General features: G+C 36.4%; 1 protein-coding gene across 7 annotated transcripts in view; it reads left to right on the forward strand.

Annotated features, from left to right (window-relative positions):
* TTC28 (tetratricopeptide repeat domain 28) overlaps positions 1–21623 on the forward strand; it is a 586106-nt gene that overhangs the window by 14952 nt on the left and 549531 nt on the right. For 6 of the 7 annotated variants that reach the window (XR_009055063.1, XR_009055064.1, XR_009055062.1 and 3 more), the window contains exon 2: positions 14775–15053. The exons of the other annotated variant lie outside the window; for it this stretch is intronic. Coding sequence is in view for 2 of the 6 variants with exons in the window: in XM_057745050.1 (XP_057601033.1) it covers positions 14775–15053 (279 nt within the window). In the remaining 4 variants the exon portion in view is untranslated. The remainder of the gene's footprint in view (positions 1–14774; positions 15054–21623) is intronic. 7 annotated transcript variants of the gene reach the window in all.

Below are 21623 nucleotides of genomic sequence, written 5' to 3' on the forward strand. Positions count from 1 at the left end.
AAGTTTGAACAGTCTGGGTAGACGATCCAACCAACCACAACATTCCCTTATGCCAAAGCCTAATCCAGAGCAAGGACCTAACTCTCTTTACTTCTGTGAAGGCTAACAGAGGTGAGGAAGCTGCAGAAGAAAAGTGTGAAGCTAGTAGAGGTTGGTTCATGAGGTTTAAGGAAAAAAGCCATCTCCATAACATAAAAGTGCAAGGTGAAGCAGCAGTGCTGATGTAGAAGCTTCAGCAAGTTATCCAGAAGATCTAGCTAAGATAATTAATAAATGTGGCTACACTAAACAACAGATTTTCAACGTAGATGAAATAGCCTTCTATTGGGAGAAGATGCCATCTAGGACTTCATAACTAGAGAGAAGTCAGTGCCTGACTTTAAAGCTTCAAAGGACCGGCTGACTCTTATTAGAGGCTAATCAGCTAGTGACTTTAAGTTGAAGCCAATGATATTTACTATTCAAGAAATCCTAGGGCTCTTGGGAATTATGCTAAATTGACTCTGCCTGGATGACAGCACATCCGTTGACAACACAGTTTACTGAATATTTTAAGCCCACTGTTGAGACCTACTGCTAAGAAAAAATGTTTCCTTTCAAAATATTACTGCTCATTGACAACGCACCTCTTCACCCAAGAACTCTGTTAGAGATGTACAATGAGATTAGTGTTGTTTTCATGCCTGCTAACACAACCTCATTTTGCAGCCCATGGATCAAGGAGTAATTTCGACTTTCAGGTCTTATTATCTAAGAAATACATTTCGTAAGGCTATAGTCACCATAGATGGTGATTCTAATGATTGATGTGGGCAAAGTGAATTGAAAACATCTGGAAAGGATTCACCATTCTGGATGCCATTAAGAACATTCATGATTCATGGGAAGAGGTCAAAATATCAACATTAAAAGAAGTTTGGAAGAAGTTGCTTCCAACCCTTATGGACGACTTTACAGGGGTTCAAGACTTCCATGGGGAAAGTAACTGCAGATGTTGTGGAAACAGCAGGAGAACTAGAATTAGAAGTGGACCCTGAAGGTGTGACTGGATTGTTGCAATCTCATGATAAAACTTTAACATATGAGGAATGCTTCTTATAAATGAGTGAAGGAAGTGGTTTCTTGAGATGGAATCTACTCCTGGTGAAGAAGCTGTAAGATTGTTGAAATTGAAGATAAAGGATTTAGAATATTACATAAACTTAGTTGATAAAGCAGTGGCGGGGTTTGGGAGGATTGACTCCAATTTTGACAGTTCTACTGTGGGTAAAATGCTGTGAAACAGCACTATGTGCTACAGAGAAATCGTTCATGAAAGGAAGAGTCAATCGATGAGGCAGACTTCACTGTTGTCTTATTTTCAGAAATTGCCACAGCCACCCCAGCCTTCAGCAACCACCACCCTGATCAGTCAGCAGCCATCAACTCTGAGGCCAGACCCTCCACCAGCAAAAAGATTACCACTCACTGAAGACTCAGACAGTGGTTACCATTTTTAGCAATAATATATATATTTTTATTATTATTATTTTTAAGCTCTTTATTGGAATAAAATTGCTTTACACTCTTGTACCAGCTTTTGAGGTACACCACAGTGAATCAGCTGTATTTATACACATATCCGCATATCCCCTCCCTCCCGCAACTCCCCCCCACCCTCCCTGTCCTGGCCCTCTAAAGCGTCACCCATTATCGAGTTGACCTCCCTGTGTTATACAGCAACTTCCAACTAGCTATCTATTTTACATTTGGTAGTGTATCTATGTCTATGCTACTCTCTGACTTCGTCCCAGCTTTCCCTATGCCGCCCCTGCCAGCCCTGTGTCCTCAAGTCCATTCTCTACATCTGCATCTTTATTCTTGCCCTGTCACTGGGTTCATCAGTACCATTTTTTTAGATTCCATGTATATGAGTTAGCAGACGGTATTTGTTTTTCTCTTTCTGGCTTACTTCACTCTGTATGACAGTCTCTAGGTCTATCCATCTCATTACATATAGTTCAATTTCATTCCTTTTTTATGGCTGAGTAATATTCCATTCTGTATATGGGCCATACCTTCTTTATCCATTCATCTGTTGATGGGCATTTAGGTTGCTTCCATGTCCTGGCTATTGTAAATAGTGCTGCAATGAACATTATGGTACATGTTTCTTTTGGGATTATGGTTTTCTCTGGGTATATGCCCAGTAGTGGGATTACTAGGTCACATGGTAGTTCCATTTTTAGTTTCTTAAGGAACCTCCAAACTGTTTTCCATAGTGGCTGTTCCAGCTTACATTCCCACCAACAGTGCAGGAGAGTTCCCTTTTCTCCACACCCTCTCCAACATGTATTGTTTCTAGATTTTTTGATGATGGCCATTCTGACAGGAGTGAGGTGATACCTCATTGTGGCTTTGACTTGCATTTCTCTAATGATTACTGATGCTGAGCATCTTTTCATGTGTTTGTTAGCCATCTGCATGTCTTCTTTGGAGAAATCTCTATTTAGATCTTCTGCCCACTTGTGGATTGGGTTATTTGCTTTTTTGGTATTAAGCTGCATGAGCTGCTTGTATATTTTGGAGATTAATCCTTTGTCCGGTGCTTTGTTGACAAGTATTTTCTCCCATTCTGAGGGTTGTCTTCTTGTCTTGTTTATGGTTTCTTTCACTGTGCAAAAGCTTTTAAGTTTCATTAAGTCCCATTTGTTTATTCTTGATTTTATTTCCACAATTCTAGGAAGTGGGTCAAAAAGGATCTTGCTTTGATGTATGTCACAGAGTGTTCTGCCTATGTTTTCCTCTAGGAGTTTTATAGTGTCTGGCCTTGCATTTAGGTCTTTAATTCATTTTGAGTTTATTTTTGTGTATGGTGTTAGGAATTGTTCTAATTTCATTCTTTTACACGTAGCTGTCCAATTTTCCCAGCACCACTTATTGAAGAGGCAGTCTTTTTTCCATTGTATATTCTTGCCTCCTTTGTCAAAGATAAGCTGCCCATATGTGTGTGGGTTTACCTGTGGGTTCTCTATTCTTTTCCATTGATCTTCCTTTCTGTTTTTGTACCAGTACCATACTGTGTTGATCACTGTGGCCTTGTAGTATAGTTTGAAGTCAGGAAGCCTAATTCCACCAACTCCATCTTTCCTTCTCAAGATTGCTTTGGCTATTCGGGGTCTTTTGTGTTTTCATACAAATCATAAGATTTCTTGTTCTAGTTCTGTGAAAATTGTCATTGATAATTTGATAGGAATTGCATTGAATCTGTAAATTGCTTTGGGTAGGACAGTCATTTTCACAATATTGATTCTTCCAATCCAAGAACATGGTATGTCCCTCCATCTGTTTGTATTGTCTTTGACTTCTTTCATCAGTGTCTTATAGTTTTCTGCATACAGGTCTTTTGCCTCCTTAGGCAGGTTTATTCCTAGGTATTTTATTCTTTTTGTTGCAATGGTAAATGGGAGAGTTTCCTTAATTTCTCTTTCTGCTCTTTTGTTGCTAGTGTATAGGAATGCAAGAGACGTCTGTGCATTAATTTTGTATCCTGCTACTTTACTAAATTCATCGATCAGTGCTAGCAGTTTTCTGGTAGCATCTTTAGGGTTTTCTATGTATAATATCATGTCATCTGCAAAGAGTGACAGTTTTACTTCTTCTTTTCCAATTTGGATTCCTTTTATTTCATTTTCTTCTCTGATTGCTGTGGCTAAAACTTCCAAAACTATGTTGAATCATAATGGTGAGAGTGGGCACCCTTGTCTTGTTCCCGTTCTTAGAGGGGATGCTTTCAGTTTGTCACCATTTAGAACGATGTTGGCTGTTGGTTTGTCATATATGGCTTTTATTATGTTGAGGTAATTTCCTTCTATGCCCATTTTCTGGAGAGTTTTTATCGTAAATGGATGTTGAATTTTGTGAAAAGCTTTTTCTGCATCTCTTGAGATGTTCATAGTTTTTATCCTTCAATTTGTTATATGATGTATCACATTGATTGATTTGCATATATTGAAGAATCCTTGCATTCCAGGGGTAAAGCCCACTTGATGATGGTGTATGATCTTTTTAATGTGCTGTTGGATTCTGCCAGCTCGTATTTTGTTGAGGAGTTTTGCATCTATATTCATCAGGGATATTGGCCTGTCATTTTCTTTTTTTGTGACATCATTGCCTGGTTTTGGTATCAGGGTGATAGTGGCCTCATAGAATGAGTTTGGGCGTATTCCTCCTTCTGCTATATTTTGGAAGAGTTTGAGAAGGATAGGTGTTAGCTCTTCTCTAAATGTTTGATAGAATTCACCTGTGAATCCATCTGGCCCTGGGCTTTTTGTTTGTTGGGAGATTTTTAATCACAGTCTCCATTTACGTACTTGTGATTGGTCTGTTCATATGTTCTATTTCTTCCTGGTTCAGTCTTGGAGGATTGTACTTTTCTAAGAATTTATCCGTTTCTTCCAGGTTATCCAGTTTGTTGGCATATAGTTGTTTGTAGTAGTCTCTCATGATCTTTTGTATTTCTGTGGTGTCCGTTGTTACTTCTCCTTTTTCATTTCTAATTCTGTTGATTTGCATCTTCTCCTTGTTTTTCCTGATAAGTCTGGCTAATGGTTTATCCATTTTGTTTATCCTCTGAAAGAAGCAGCTTTTAATTTCATTGATCTTTGCTATTGTTTCCTTTATTTCTTTTTCATTTATTTCTGCTCTGATCTTTATGATTTCTTTCCTTCTGCTCACTTTGGGGTTTTTTTGTTCTTCTTTCTCTAGTTGTTTTAGGTGTGAGGTTAGGTTGTTTATTTGATATTTTTCTTGTTTCTTGAGGTGGGGACTGTATTGCTATAAACTTTCCTCTTAGAACTGCTTTTGCTGCATCCCATAGGTTTTGGGTTGTTGTATTTTCATTGTCATTTGTTTCTAGGTATTTTTTGATTTTTTCTTTGATTTCTTCAGTGATTTCTTGGTTGTTTGATAGTGTTTTGTTTAGTCTCCATGTGTTTGTATTTTTTACAGTTTTTTTCAGGTAGCTGATATCTAGTCTCATGGCATTGTGGTCAGAGAAAATGCTTGATATGATTTCAGTTTTCTTGAATTTACTGAGGCTTGATTTGTGACCCAAGATGTGATCTGTCCTGGAGAGTGTTCCATGTGCACCTGAGAAGAAAGTGCATTTGGTAGTTTTTGGATGGAATGTCCTATAAATATCAATTAAGTTGAGATGGTCTAATATGTCATTTAAAGCTTGAGTGTCCTTATTTATTTTCTGTTTGGATGATCTATCCATTGATGTAAGTGGGGTGTTAAAGTCTCCTACTATTATTGTGTTACTGTTGATTTCCCCTTTTATGGCTGTTAGCATTTTCCTTATGTATTGAGGTGCTCCTATGTTGCGTGCGTGGATATTTACAATTGTTGTATCTTGTTCTTGGATGGATCCCTTGATCATTATGTAGTGTCCTTCCTTGTCTCTTGTAATAGTCTTTCCTTTAAAGTCCAATTTGTCTTATATGAGTATTGCTACTCCAGCTTTCTTTTGACTTCCATTTGCATGGAATATCTTTTTCCATCCCCTTACTTTCAGCCTATATGTGTCCCTTGGTCTGAAGTGGGTTTCTTGTAGACGGCATATGTAAGGGTCTTGCTTTTGTATGCATTCAACCAGTCTGTGTCTTTTGGTTGGAGCATTTAATCCATTTACATTTAAGGTGATTATTGACATGTATGTTCCTGTTACCATTTTCTTAATTGTTTTGGGTTTGTTTTTGTAGGTCTTTTCCTCCTCTTGTGTTTCCTGCTTAGAAAAGTTCCTTTAGCAATTGTTGTAAGGCTGGTTTGGTGGTGCTGAATTCTTTTAACTTTTGCTTGTCTGGAAAGCTTTTGATTTCTCCCTCAAATCTGAATGAGATTCTTGCTGGGTAGAGTATTCTTGGCTGTAGGTTTCTCTCTTTCAGGACTTTCAGTATATCCTGCCATTCCCTTCTGGCCTGCAGAGTTTCTGTAGAAAGGTCAGCTGTTATCCTTATAGGTTTTCCCTTATATGTTATTTGTTGCTTTTCTCTTGCTGCTTTTAATATTTTTTCTTTGTGTTTAATTGTCGTTAGTTTGATTAATATGTGCCTTGGTGTATTTCTCCTTGGGTTTATTCTGTATGAGACTCTGTGCTTCTTGGACTTGGTTCATTATTTCCTTTCCCATGTTGGGGAAGTTTTCCACTATAACCTCTTCAAATATTTTCTCAGACGTGTTCTTTTTTTCTTCTTCTGGGATGCCTATGATTTGAATGTTGGTGTGCTTAATGTTGTCACTAAGGTTTCTTCCATTCTTTTTATTTTTTTTTTCTTTTTCCTGCTCTGTGGGAGTTATTTCCCCCATTCTATCTTCCAACTCACTTATTCGTTCTTCTGCCTCAGTTATTCTGCTGTTTATAGCATCTATAGTATTTTTAATTTCAGTTATTTTGTTATCTCTTTCTTTTTGTTTGCTCTTTAGTTCTTCTGAGTCCTTATTAACTGTTTCTTATATTTTCTCTATTAGTTATAGAGATTTTGGATCATCTTTACTATCATTACTCTGAATTCTTTTTCAGGAAATTTTCCTATTTCCTCTTCATTTATTTGATCTTATGTATTTTTACCTCGTTCCTTCATCTTGTTCTTTCAAAATAAAACATATTTTGTTGTCTCATATTCACCCACTTTGGATGGGTGGGATTGTGTTCCTGTCCCACTGGGTGTTTGGCCTGAGGTTTCAAGCACTGGAGTTTGTAGGCTGTTGAGTATAGCTGGGTCTTGGTGTTGAGGTGAGAACCTCTGGGAGACCTCACTCTGATGAATATTCCCTGGGATCTGGGTTTCCCTGTTAGTCCAATGTTCTGGACTCAGAGCTCCTATCTCAGGAGCTCAGGTCTGACCCTGGGTTTGTGAATCAAGATGCCACAAGCCATGTGGAGCAGGAAAATGAAAAAAAAAAAAAAAAAAAAAAAAAAAGAAGGAGCAACAACTGGAAGGTAAAACCACTGCAATAGCCGAAGTGAGGAGGTGGGAAGAAAAAAGAAAAAAAAGCCAGAAAAGGCCTTGGCTGTGGAGGCGGGGCTTAGACAAGGCATGTGGGGGGGTGGGGGTGGAGGTTAGGCATTGGTCAGGGCCTATGCTTAGAAAAGGCCCTGGGGTGGTGGGGAATGGGGCTTAGGCCCAATGAGGCAGAGGGGCCCAGGAATGCCTCTGGTCCTGGCGGCAAAGGACCAGGTCGAGGTACCCAGTGGGCTCCCCTGGCCCGAGTTGGTGGGAGAAATGCTAGGCACCTCCCCTAGTCCTCCAATGTTAGCGGGTTGCTCCCCCTTGGGTTCTCTTCTTCCTCACCACCTCTCTTCTATTCCCCTAGGACTCTCACAGCTGGAGGGGGCACTGGAAGGCAGGAGACCAGACTCTGATGCCCAACAGGCTTCCCAGGGCCAACTGGGCTAGGATAATGCCTGTGGCACTTCCCCAGATCTCCCAGTCTCGTAGGGTCCCTGTCTGCCTCTCTTCCTCTCCCCCACCCCCCACTCTCCTAGGTCCCAAGCTGCTGGAAGGGGCCCTGGAGTGTGAAAGACCAGGTCCGTGAGCCTAGTAGGCTTCCCAGGGCTAGTGGGCAGGGGAAATACCTTCTCTGCCTCCCTTGATTCTCCAATCCCAGAAGGCCCCTCCCCTACCTGCCTTTGCTCTTCTCTCCTGTTTTCCTTCTACACCCCTATGACCAGTGAGACCTAGAGGGGCCCCTGCAGGACCAAAGACCAGGCCTGGGGGTGCAACAGGCCTCCCGGTGCCAAGTGGGTAGGGAGATTTCCCGCAGTGTCTCCCTGATCCTCCGGTCCTGCAAGGTATACCCCCCACTGCTGTCTGCCTCTCTTCCTCTTCTCCTCTCCTCCCTCACTCCCACACCTGTATGAGCCACTTAGCCGGAGAGACGAGGGACCAGACTCGGGAGCCCAGAAGGCCTGCTGGGTCCAAGTGGGCAGGGAAAGGTCCTCTGCACCTCCCCTGGTCCTCTGCTCCTGGAACGTTCCAGCACTGGTCTGCCTCTCTTCCTCGTCCCCTGCCATGCTGCAATGTCCCCAGGACCAGTGCATCTGGGAAGGGACCCTGGAGAGTTGGAGACCAGGCCTGGGACCCCAGCAGTCTTCTCGGGCCAGTGGGCAGCGGAAATGCCTTCTGTTGTTCCCCTGATCCTCTGATCCCAGATGGTCCCTCCCCGCTTCGGCCTCTCTCCTTTTCCCTCTACCGCTTCTCTCCTGTACTTCTAGGACCAACGGCCTGGAGGAGCCTTGGAAGGTGGAGGACCCGAAAACATATTTAAAAAAATATAAATTTATTTATTTATTGACTGTGTTGTGGGGGTTTGTTGCTACATGTGGGATTTCTCTAGTTGTGGCGAACAGGGGCTACTCTTTGTTGCCGTGCGTGGGCTTCTCATTACAGTGGCTTTTCGTGTTGTGGAGCACAGGCTCCAGGTGTGTGGGCTTCAGTAGTTGTGGCATGTGGGCTCAGTAGTTGTGGTGCATGGGCTTAGTTGCTCCACAGCATGTGGGATCGTCCCAGACCAGGGATCAAACCTGTGTCCCCTGCATTGGCAGGTAGATTGTTAACCACTGTGTCACCAGAGGAGTCCCACAATAACGTATTTTTAAATTAAGGTATGTATACTTTTTTTAAACATAATCCTATTGCACACTTAACAGACTGCAGCTTAGTGTAAACATGATTTTTAAATGCACTGGGAAACTGAAAAATTCATGTGACTCGCTTTCTTGTGATATTTGATTTATTGCAGGGGTCTGAAACTGAACTGGCAATGTTACCAAAGTATGCTCGTATAAGCCTATCACATTTTGAAAGATGTTTGGCAAAAACAATAGAATAGTTGCTATCAAGACATTATTTCTTATAACAGATAGCAGAATTGGTTAACCAGCATAAACTTTTATTCTCTGCAGCAAGGAAACTTCTACCAGATCACTGCTTCCTGCTGTTATGTGGATTCCAAGGAAGGTCATGTTTCAATTCACATGTATACCAAGAATTATCTGTAGACTGAGTAAATAAAATAACTTGTTTACATCCATGCCTCTGGTTTTTTTTCAAATATGTATAGATACTGTTTTGATTCATAAAATATATATGTATTTAAAGGCAGTAAGAGTAGCCTTTGCTATTTCTTTGTATTTTCTCAATTAGTTGTCTGAAAGTATACAGTTAAGAGATCTGAAAAAGGGGGTCAAGAAAGTATTGTCAGTGATTGATTTAGATCAGAGGTTGGCAAACTTTTTCTATACAGGGCTAGGTAGTACATATTTTAGGCTTTATAGGCTGTACAGTCTCTGTTGCAACTACTAAACTGCCATTGTAGTACAAAAGCAGCCATAGACAACATATAAACAATTGGGTGTGGCTATGGTCGAATAAAATTTTATTTCCAAAAACAGGTAGCAGGTTGCTTTAACTCACATGCTGAAGTTTCCTAAGCTCTGATTTAGATCTTCTAAAAGTTCTTTCAAATTCTAAGAATTAACTTTAAAAAGAAGGAGGTGAGAGAAAGGGTTAGACTACAATCCTGTTTATACCTCAGAGAACACTTGTCAGGTGATCAAGGATCACTCCTGCCAATCCCAGCTCTTACACTGTATTAAAGTGTAGGTTTTGTGAATATTGTTGACTGTAAAGTTCAGAATCCTGTGCTTGTGTCCTTTGACCTAGGTTTCACTCTCCTTTGAATGATGCTGAGTACATGGAGAATTATATTTTTATTAATTATACATTTCTAGATTCCTGCTGGATTGAGTATGTTTATTTGTAACACCTCTTCCTTCTAACTATTTCATGGCAGGCTTCTTTTGATCATATTTACATAGTTCCTTTTCTCTGATTCTAGTGTACTGTACTTTGGGACTGTCAGGAAAAATTGTGAAAGACTTGAAATGGACTTGGAAAAAGATTACTGGTTATCTTCAGTGGAAAACTACGTTGTTAGGAACGGAGTGTGCCCTTGTGGGTTGTCTGATCCTGTGAAATTTGCACCTTTCATTGTCTTTTTGCACCTTTCGTTGTCTTTGAACTACTCTCTAGCCCTGTACATTGTAGATAACTAATAGCAATGCAAAGTATTTTTGTGCCTAGATATGCAGATTATTCTCTCCAGGTGGAGGGATGATTGATTTCACTTTCCTCCTCCTTGAAGGTCAGTTTGCATTGTCCACGAAATAATCGGTAGTCTTAGAAAGAAATGGAAAATTTTTATTGGAGCCAACCTGAGGATTATAACATGGGAGACAGTCTTTCACAAAGCAACTCTGAGGACTATTTTGCGTGTTGGAGGTCAAAGCACAGTTATATAAGTTTTTGAGACAAAGGGTTATATGTCAAATGTGTTGACAGTTTACACAATCCAGATCTGCACTTACAAAGTAAGTCGTGTGTCTTGGGTCACCCATGACACTCCCAAAGTGAAGTATGCTAAAATCAGGGAAAGATAACTATTTTTTATTGAAATAAATATGATCAAAAGGAGCCTACCATGAATTAGAAGAAAGGGGTGCTACAAATAAACAGACTCAAAGTGAGTAGTGGGTCATGGGTCATTGAGACCCCTTATAAGATTAAGAAGGAAGGTTATCTTCTAAGAAGGTCTGGATAGTGTAGATGCGCAATCCTCACTAAAGGGGAGGGAGGAGGCAGAGAGGAGCAGAGAAAAATTTTATGTTTAAACTTATCTTGCCGTAAAAATATAAATTTGATTTAATCAGCATCTGTTTAGAAATTCATTTTGACATTTCTGATTGCCTGTATGTTTAATTCATCTCTGAAATGGTTGTAATATTTACTGGCTTACTCATTAGTTAATGAGTTAAATAAAATCTTTGATGTGTGTCATCTTATATTTGTATGGGAGTCATGATTTTACCTTTACAAGAATGGGTATTTTAACAGGAATAAGGTCATTTAGTGGTTTTTATTCACTGGTTCACCTCTCATAAAATGCCTATCAATTATGGTTATAGAATTACAAATTTCATAACTTACCTGATTCTGCTAGAACCTTGAAACTCAAAGTGTTGCTTATAGGCCAGCAGTGCCAGTATCATCAGGAGCTTGTTAGGCAAAATTTCAGGCCTCATTATAAACCTAGTGAATCAGAATCTGCAGTTTAAGAAGATCTTTCGGTTGATTTTTATGTACATTAAGATTTGAGAAACACTTTCTGAGAGAACTTTTTTATTTTTTACTTTAATTTTTTAATTAATTTTTATCTTAGAGAACTTTAGCCCCACTTATTTCCTATATCTACAACTACATATATCTTTTATCTGTAGATATATTTTGTTATATATATATTAAACTTCACATGACAGTTACTGTTTTGTATAGCTGATGTTCACTTATATTTATTCATATGTTTGCCTTTACCAATATTATTCATTCCTTTCTACGTTTCCATGTTTCTGTCTAAAATTGTTTTCCTTCAGTATTTCTTTTAGTATTGCTTTTGGTGTGGGCCTGATGTTGATGAATTGCATCAGTTTGTGTTTGAAAAAATATTTATTTTACATTTAAAAATTAACACACCATTAACTTCACTGTTTAAAATTGTACAAGTTAGTAGATTTTAGTATATTCACAGCCATCACCACTATCTAATCTATTTCCCCCTATCTCTGGCCCTTGGCAACCACTAATTTGCTTTCTGTCTCCATGGATTTGCGTACTATGGACATTTAATATAAATGGAATCATACGGTATGGGGCCAATTGTTTCTAGCTTCTTTCACTTAACGTAGTGTTTTAAAGGTTCATCCATATTCTCATGTGTATTAGTGTTTTGTTCCTTTTTTTTGGTTCCATTGTGTGGCTGTGCCACATTTTGTTGATTCACTCATCAGTTGATGGATATTTGTGTTATTATACTTTTTGGCTATTATAAATAATTCTGCTATGAACATTTGTGTACATGTTGTGTGGTTATACATTTTCAGTTCATTTGAGTAGATACGCAGGAGTGTAATTTCTGGGTCATATGGTAACTTTATGTTCAACTCTGAAGACCTGCCAAACTGTTTTCCACAATGGCTGAACCATTTAAAATTCCACCAGTAATGTATGATCATTCCTGTTTCCACTTCATTTTTGAATAGTATTTTCTCTGGGTGTAGAATTTTAGGCTAGCTTCTAATTCAGCTTCCATCATTTCTGTTGAGTTCACGGTTTGTAGCCTCTTTGAAGGTAATGTGTCTTTTTTTCTCCTGTTTGCTTTAACATTTTCTCTTTGTTATTGATTTTTAGTGGTTTGACTATGATGTGTGTTGGTCTAGTTTTGTTTGTGATATCTTTTTATTTATTTATTTATTACTGGTTGCATTTCAAAATTTTATTTTTCTTTGTCTCCTTAAGTAGTATTATATATTCACCCTAGTAGTCTGTGAATTTAATATGGCTGCTTTATTCCAAGTACTATATATATAATCTGATAAATACAGACCAGTCTTTTTTTATCTCTCTATATTGCCAAGTTTATCAGTTGCAGATAAGATAGAGAAGGACTAGGCAAATTATATCCCTTTTAAAAAACTACACAAAAATGGCTATTTCTTAGCTTCCTAAGGACCACATTGTAATGAGCTGAGTAGATACAGGCATATTTTGACAAATTAGATGCTCCTGTGGACACTTACTAGAGTGCCTTTTCTGTTAAATTTGTGGGCAGTTGGTAATGATGATGGTGTTTGAGTTCTCCTCTAGTGTTTACAATCTTTCTGCACTAGCACTGACTTTTCCATGGTGTTTTTCTTTGCTCTCATAGACCTTATTTAATAGTTTTACATCAGTGTTTCAAGCATTTTCTGGTCCACCTAGGCACTCCACCAAAAAGGTACTTTCATCTCATAATCTCCTCTCTCAGATTCACAGTGTACAAAATAAAAGCTCTTAGAGGTCTTCCATTAAAAAAGAAATTTAACTTTGTTCATCCCAGTCTCCTGAGGACCTAGGGGTTCCTTGGAACATGTTTTGGAAAAATGTTACTTTGTATTACTGTATATGGAGGTAATAGAATGCAGACTCTTTCTTTTTTTAATTTGATTCTTATCTATTTTGGCATTGAACCAAATTACCCTAAAAAGCAGGGAATGCTGTAATTAGTAGAATTGTGTCTTTTTCACTTTTAGGCTTTGTAGGAACCTAATGATTTTACTTTTAAAGGCTGTTACTGCTATTTTTATGTTGTACCCCTGAATTTTCAAATGTAGAATTTGTTTCTATAACTTATGGCTAGTACTACCTTTAAGTACAGTCATGATGACTGTATTTATTTTCCAAAATGAAATCAGTCTTATACATTGTCAATGTCTTCCACATTAGTTTGATGATGTGGATGAAATAATTAAAAATCAGGGCTGTTTAGGAAAATCCTGGTTGTTTGGTAAGTATTCCTTAGTCCATTCACTTTCAAGCAATATGATCATAATTAAAAATAAAAAACAAAAACAAAAACCTTAACCAGAGTACATTATTGGTCACTTCTGATATGAAGTAGTTGAGGGATATAACTTGGGCACTGATATTTGCAACTTATAGGATATTTAAAATTGTCCTGGAAATCTAGGATATGATATCCCTATAAGCAGAGGAAAACATCTGGTTGCCTGTGTGAGAGATTAGCTTTGTCTTCTTCCTCCTCTCTGTGAAGTCTGTTCTTTTTTAGTGCAAATACCTCTGTGAGGAATCTATTACTTTTGTACATGTTGATGTGTTACGTATTAGACCTGTCCACATTTGAATGGAGGGACTGGACTGAGTCTTAAAGGTAAGACATGGGGAAAGAAATTATACTTTTTGCTGTAATTTCACTTAGGGCTAGACTGCTTTAAATTGCAAACTATGTCTCTTGATACTGCTGTCTTAAGTTTCTATCCTTGGGATTCTAATGCAGTTTATAATTTTCCTCTTTTAAAAATGAATAACACTTGACTCATTCACTCCCTTTTGTTTTAAGGTCACTGCTATAAAGTCATAGAAAACTTAGTGATTTGGAAAAATCAACGTCAAAGACAGGTCTTAAATTGCCCAGATACAATTCACAGCGAATTTCTTCTTCTTCTTTTTTTTTTTTTCTTTTTGGTTATCTCCAAAAGCTGTTTGTCTTTGAAATTCCATGGTAGTTGCAAAGTTATAGTTACCAAATTTAGCCAATCTAAAAAGATTCATTGGTACATGAACATTTATTTTTAAAAAGTTTATTTTTTAAAAATTTAAAACTTATATGTGCTTACTGCCTAAATAACATTTGGATAAGAGAAAATTTTAAGAAAATAACTTATAATCTTATAATCCAAAGATAATTTAGCATAGTTAATATTTAGCTCTTGTTCCTTTCATTAATTTCTTAAGTGCAACCATCTTAACATAATTGAGATCATATTGTCTGCATTGGTTTGTATTTTGGTTTTTTTCTTATTGTATCTTTAAATTGCCAAGGAAAATCCTGAGTACTTTTTTGCATTTATTCATTCATTGTCTCAATCAAAAATGTATACATATATAAAATGTATGTTTATAACTATATATATTTGAACACACATACATGTATATTGATAGATATGTATTTAAGATACTATGTTGGCTGCTTCTTGGAAAGTCTGTTGTCTTTTAGGGCACAAAAGTTAACTATAATACAAAGCAGACTTTGAAGAATGTCCATGTTCTCTTGAAATTCAGGCAAGGAACCTCTCTGGATTATCTGAACTTGGTTTCACAAAGTTTCTTTGTTTGTAGATTCCTCTCTTTGGTGCTAAGACTGTTGGCCGGAGAAGTCCTGATGGACCAGTGCTGAGCAAAGCTGAATTTGTTGAGAAAGTTCGTCAGAGTAATCAGGCCTGTCATGATGGAGATTTCCACACAGCTATTGTTCTGTACAATGAAGCTCTGGCTGTTGACCCTCAGAACTGCATCTTATACAGCAATAGATCTGCAGCCTATATGAAAATCCAGCAGTATGACAAGGCACTGGATGATGCAATCAAAGCTCGACTTCTCAATCCCAAATGGCCAAAGGTAGAAATTTCATTTACTTTCACAGAATCTTTTGTGCTGATTTTTTATTTTAATGTAACACTTTATTGACTGAGTGCAGTTATTATATTTTAATAGTCTGTACTTCAGCAAGATGTGGAATGGCTTCATTGAGTTGGTATGCTAGTGAATGGCTTCCTTTTTTTATGCTTTGGAAGTATGCTTTCCATGTCTAAGTTTAATTCTTTTCCTGTATATTTGAGATATAAATTTTTTTTTCACTCAGTTTCTTGATAGGATGCATTCTAGTTATCTATATAGGTTTTGGACATCTCGTTTTTGCATAGATGTTTTAGATGGAGTATTATGATCATGTTTCTTTCCTTCAATTTAAAATAATTTTATTCCCTGTCAATGACTGCTTGTTTTCAGAATGGTATTTAATCAGAGAGACTTTTTTTTCCTCTAATAAATCATTGTAATTATCTATATTCCCCTGAATAGTTTAAGGCTTGAGTTGTTATCTTTGTTTCATGTATGCTTTATTTTCATTGTGCCTATTTACCTCCTAACCCATAGTTTATTTTGGAAATGATTTCTTAAGATGTGACTGAAGTGTTTGAGATTTTTTTTATTGAACTACGAAGCTATTTCATCCTATTCTTGGCTTTCTGTTGGGTTAACAAAGGTTAATGGAAATTTCCTAGAAATTTAAGAAAGATTCTTAACTGTCTTATTAATAATATGTTGTAGTCATATTGCTTTCTACTTTAATTCTGGTAGGTATTTTTGGCCTCATTCAGTGGAATTTCTAGTATTGCTGCTACTTTATGAATTGTTTAGTATCCTGTAATTCCCTAAAGAATTTCTTTTATAACTATAATCATTGTAAACGAGACACAATCTGTTTTAAAAAATTGTTGTATGACACCATTTGGGAGTTAAATTGCTGTTTTCAAAGGACAGACCTAGGCTCAAATTCGTTCTCTTCTATTGATGATGATATGGCTTTGGATAAATCTCTTAACCTCTCTGGGGTTAAGATAAATGGGATAATACCCATCTTGTAAGGTTATTTAAGAGTTAGAGGTAATTTGTTACTTGTACATACTTAGTGTTTGGTGTGTAATAGCTATGCTTATGCATTTTTATTAAATGTTCCAATTAGTAAGTTATTCTGGCAAGCCTTGGCCTGTGTCTTCTCCTTCCTTCCTTCCTTCCTTCCTTCCTTCCTTCCTTCCTTCCTTCCTTCCTTCCTCCCTCCCTCCCTCCCTCCCTCCCTCCCTCCCTCCCTCCCTCCCTCCCTCCCTCCCTTCCTTCCTTCCTTCCTTCCTTCCTTTCTGCCTGTGATTGATTTAATGAGACTGATAAATATAGAGAGGTTACATTTTGGATCAAGTATCTACACTGCTTCCTTATTGGGGTCCACTTATCTTGTGTCCTTATTATATTTGTGAATAGCTATAAACTTTTTTTCTTTTTTCTATGTCATTTCCACTTTCTCTTGTCAACCTCTTGTGATTTTTACACAGAAAATGGCTGAAAAGGTGCACTTGTATGATTATAGATGAAAAATCAACTTTATGGGTATTTTCTCTCAAGTTTTAGTCCCTGATTTTTTTTCCCTTATGATAAGTAAATTTATTGTATGTTTACAATTTGCATTAAGATTTAAACTCTATATTTGGCTTTAAATAACCTAACTTAGGAATATTTAGAATTATATAAACTATAAATTAGGGTTTGTTATTGAAATCATGAAAGGGTCTTTCTGTATAATATGATTCATAATAAAATTAATTTATAAAGAAATTACTACTGAATAAAAAGTTTCATTTTATAAAAGCTTGCTTTTATACTTACTTTTCTAGGAATATACTCATCATATAAAAGAAAGTTCACTTATGCTCTCTTGTCATAAAGATATACCTGGTAAATTTTCATCATTTCCTTTTGGTTTTGACTTTTCTGACTTTTTCATTATGATTCTTTCTGAAATCTTTCTCTGAAATGTCATTGTTGTCTAGTTTGATGTGGGAAAACATACCTTCCAATTTCTCTCTTTCTCTGTAAAAGTTAAGTTTTTATGTCAAGATCCAAGGGCTCCAGGAGTTGGATGGAGAGTTTTTTATTCACATTTAGTCAAAATGAAAGAATGATTTTGATGTTATATGGGTTGCAAAAGAAGTATGAACAAGAGCACTATGAGAGCCCGTTATGATACCTTATCTCCAACTGCCTCTTAGTTGTTACCTGTATATGTTCATTCTTTCTGTGTCCTGTTTAAGAAATATTTCATACTCAAAGTTTTAAAGTTTTTTTTATCTTCTAGAATTTTTATAGTTTTGCCTTTAAGTCTGTGATTCATTTTGAGTAAATTTTGGGGTATTGTGTGAAGTAAGGGTCAAGGTTTATTTATTTTCCGTATAGATAACTATGTTCCAGCAACATTTGTTGAAAAGACTATCCTTTCCTCATTGAATTATCTTTGGCACCTTTGTCACAAACTCTTTGACCATAAAAGTATGGGGGTATTTACTGGACTCTATATTTTGTTCCATTGATTTATTATCTGTCTTTATCAAAACCATACTGTTTTGATTACTGTAGTTTTATTATGTTTCAGCATCGATACTGTGAGTTTTCTAACTTTATTCTTCTTTTTCTAGGTTGTTTTTGCTATTCTCTGTCTTTGCATTTTTATATAAGTGTAGAATCAACTTATCAATTTCTTCAAAAAATCTGCTAGGAGACTGCATTGAATTTTTAGAATAATTTGGAGAGAATTGGTATCTTAACATTCTAGACCATGAATATGGTGTATCTCTCCATGTATTTAGTTTTTCTTGTATTTCCCTTTGCAACTTTTTGTAGCATCAGTGTTCTCATCTTTTATTAAATGTATTCCTAAGTATTATGGTTTTTTGGTTTTTTTGTTTTGGTTTTTTTTTTTTTTTTTTTTTTTTTGTGGCTGCATTGAGTCTTCATTGCTGTGCATGGGCTTTCTCTAGTTTTGGCGAGCGGAGGCTACTCTTTGTTGTGGTGTGCAGGCTTCCCAGTGTGGTGGCTTTTCTTGTTGCAGAGCACGGGCTCTAGGCGAGTGGGCTTCAGTAGTTGTAGCATGTGGGCTCAGTAGTTGTGGCACACGGGCTTAGTTGCTCCATGGCATGTGGGATCGTCCTGGACCATGAATCGAACCCATGTCCCCTGCATTGGCAGGTGGATTCTTATCCACTGTGCCACCAGGGACGTCCCAGTCTTTTGTTTTTTGATGCTGTTATAAATGAGTTTAAAAATTTTCATTTTCTAATTTTTAATTGCAAGTCTGTAGAAAAAAAATTTATTTTTGTACTTTGTGTTATGTGACCCTGTTGAATTTTCTTTTAAGTTCTAGCAGGACTTTTTACAGATCCCTTAGGATTTTTTTCTGTACATGATCATGTCTTCCTTTTTTTTATTTTTTTTTATTTTTGCATATGCCTTTTATTTCTTTTTCTTGCTGCATTGTACTGGTTAGGATATCCAGTACAATTATGAATAGAAATGGTGAGAGCAAACTTCCTTTACTCATTCCTGATCTTAGTGCCAAATTAGTGAGCTTTTTATTATTGATGATGATGCCCTTAATCAGGTGGAGGATATTCCCTTCAATTCCTATTATAATTGAGTGTTGAATTTTGTTAAATTTTTTTCTTCATCTATTGAAATTATAATATTTTTTCCTCATTTAGTGTGTTAATATGGTAAATTAAATTCAAAAACAAAAAATTCAGCCTTGCATTCATGGATAAATACCACTTAGCCATTATGTATTATCATTTCTATATATTTTCAAATTTAATTTGCTATAATTTTGTTAAGAATTTTTGCATCTATGTTTATGAGGGATAGTGGTCTATGTTTTCTTTTCTCATAATGTCTTTGCTGGTTTTGGTGTCAGAGTGATACCAGCCTCATGCAATGAGTTGTGAAGTGTTCCCTCTTTTTGTGTTTTCTGAAAAAAATTTATGTAGAATTGACATTGTTTTGTCCTTAAGTATTTGGTAGAATTGACCAGTCAAGTTATCTTTACTTGAACTTTTCTTTTTGGAAAGATTTTAATTATAAATTCAGTTTCTTTGATTGGTATGAGGCCATTCAAGTTTTCTAATTCTTAGATTAGTTTTGGTATTTTGTTTCTTTCAATTAATTTTTACATTTAATATAGGTTGCAGATTTACTGGCATGAAGTTGTTAATAACATTCCTTTATTATCCTTTTCATTTCTGTAGGATCTATAATGATGTCCTTTCTTTCATTCTTGCTATTGTTAATTTGTATCTTCTCTCTTTTGTCACATTAGTCTGCCTAGATGTTTATCAATTTTATTTCTAGACAATCAGTTATTAGGTTTATTGATTTTCAGTATTGTACATTTTCTCTTTAATCAATTTCTGTTATTATTTTCTTCTTTCTAATTATTTTACATTTAGTTTGCTCTCCTTCTCATTTCCTAAGATGGGAGGTTAGGTCATTGATTTTAAATCTTTCTTCTTTTAAAATATAATCATGTAAAGCTAAAATGTTGTCTCCAATCACTGCTTTTGCTGTATTCCACAAATTTTGACATGTTATGTTTTCATTATCATTCAGTTAAGAATATTTTCTAATTTTTCTTATGATTACTTCTTTGATCCATGAGTTATTTAATAAAGTTTGTTACTTAATTTCCTAATATTTGGGTTTTTTTTTTAAGTTATTATTGATATCTAACCTAGTTCCACTGTGGTTAAAGAATATACTTGGTATGATATTACTGCTTTCAATTTACTGAGGCTTGTTTCATGGCCAGCATATGATTTATCTTGGTGAACCAACTATGAGCAATTGAAAAGAATGGGTGTTTTGCAGTTGTGAGGTATAGTTCTACGGTTATCAACTTGGTCAAAATGGTTGATAGTGTTGTTCATGTCTTCTTTGTCTTTGCTGACTTATTTTTGTCTAGTTATTCCATCAATTGCTGGAATAAAGAAGTTAAAATCTCCAATTAAGATTTTGGAATTGGCGATTTTCCCCTTTAATATTGTCAACTTTTGCTTCATGTTTTTTGAAGCTCTATTATTAACACATACACTTTTATTATTATTATGTCTTCTCGATGAATTGATCCTATTATCATTATGCAGGGTTCCTCTTTATCTCTGGTACTAAATTTTGGCCTGAAATCTGTTTCGGCTGATATTAATATAGCCACTCTAGCTGTTTTCTGCTTATTCTTTGCATTATGTATCTTTTTCTATCCATACATTTTCAACCTCTCTGGGCCTTTACATTTAAAATTCATCTCTTTTGGACAGCATATAATTGTGTCTTGCTTTTTAAATCAGTTTTGGCAGCCTCTGTCTCTTAATTGGATCTTTGTCCATTAACATTTAACATGATTATCAATGCTGTTGATTTTACCTCTACCATTTTATTTCTTTGTCTTCTCTGTTTTTGTTCCTTTGTTACTCTTTTCCTGCTCTTTATTGGTTTATTTGAATACTTTTTGAATTGACTTTTTTTCTTGAGAAAGTTTTCCATTGTTTTCAGTGGTTGTTGATATTGTTTGGCCAGTAATTATCTTGGGTAGAATAGAACTGCGTACTTTATTTCTTGAGTTGAAGCTCCAGATTCAGTACAGATATTTTATCTTTAGTTGAACTGCTTTGAATTTGTTTCATATGTGTTAACTCAAGGGTTACCCAGAGATGGTGGAAGACAATTTGTGTATCCCTTTTCCGATTCCTTTCTTTCTGGGATCCCCTTCCTCCTTGGCCAAAGACTATGATTTCCTGTGCTTTAGTATTCTGATTCCACAGGCTAGAAAGGCAGCACTCCTGTTGCCTTGCTGACTTGCATTTAGCACCTCATCTCTGCACCCTGAAAATGGAAACTGTTCACAGCTTTCTTCCTCCAGAATCTGCCTGCTTCTCATTACTCTCCAGTGCTTTCAGGTAGCTTCTTTTTGTATTATGTCTAGATTTTATAGTTGCCTTCTATGTGGGAGTGGGTCCACTAGGATCATGCTCAGTCATTACTGGAAGCAGAAATGACATCTTTTCTGTGATCTAAGATTTCTCATGGGCAGTAGATCCCCCCAACAAACTCATCTTGCTTCTTTGGACAAGGTGGCTTTCTCGATATTTTGAATTCTCTCATTGGGGTCATTGTTCTTAGGTACTGGGTCTCATACATTTAGGTTATTTATCTCTTTTTCCTTTTTCATTCTTTCTATTGAATTGGTCAATAACCCTTCTGCATTTTTTCTTAAATATATTTCATTTATATCTTATACAGTTTATTTCCATAGTCAGTATTATAGTCCAGGTTCATATAGTTTCATTCTTATTTTGTTGTGATAACCTTTTATGATAAGTTTTCTCATCAAAAACTTTCTGTATTCCATATTGCCAATTGTCCTGTTATTCAAGACTCTGCACAAATGATCACATTTCCCCATTTATTTCTTGCTACTCTGCTGACAAACCTGCTCTTGTTAGTCCAGTCGTTTCCCTTTTCTTCTTACTTTTTTTTTTTTTAATAAATTTATTTTATTTTTGGCTGTATTGGGTCTTTGTTGCTGTGTGCAGG

This window comes from Hippopotamus amphibius, chromosome 8, assembly GCF_030028045.1.
Source record: "Hippopotamus amphibius kiboko isolate mHipAmp2 chromosome 8, mHipAmp2.hap2, whole genome shotgun sequence".
NCBI lineage: Eukaryota > Metazoa > Chordata > Mammalia > Artiodactyla > Hippopotamidae > Hippopotamus > Hippopotamus amphibius.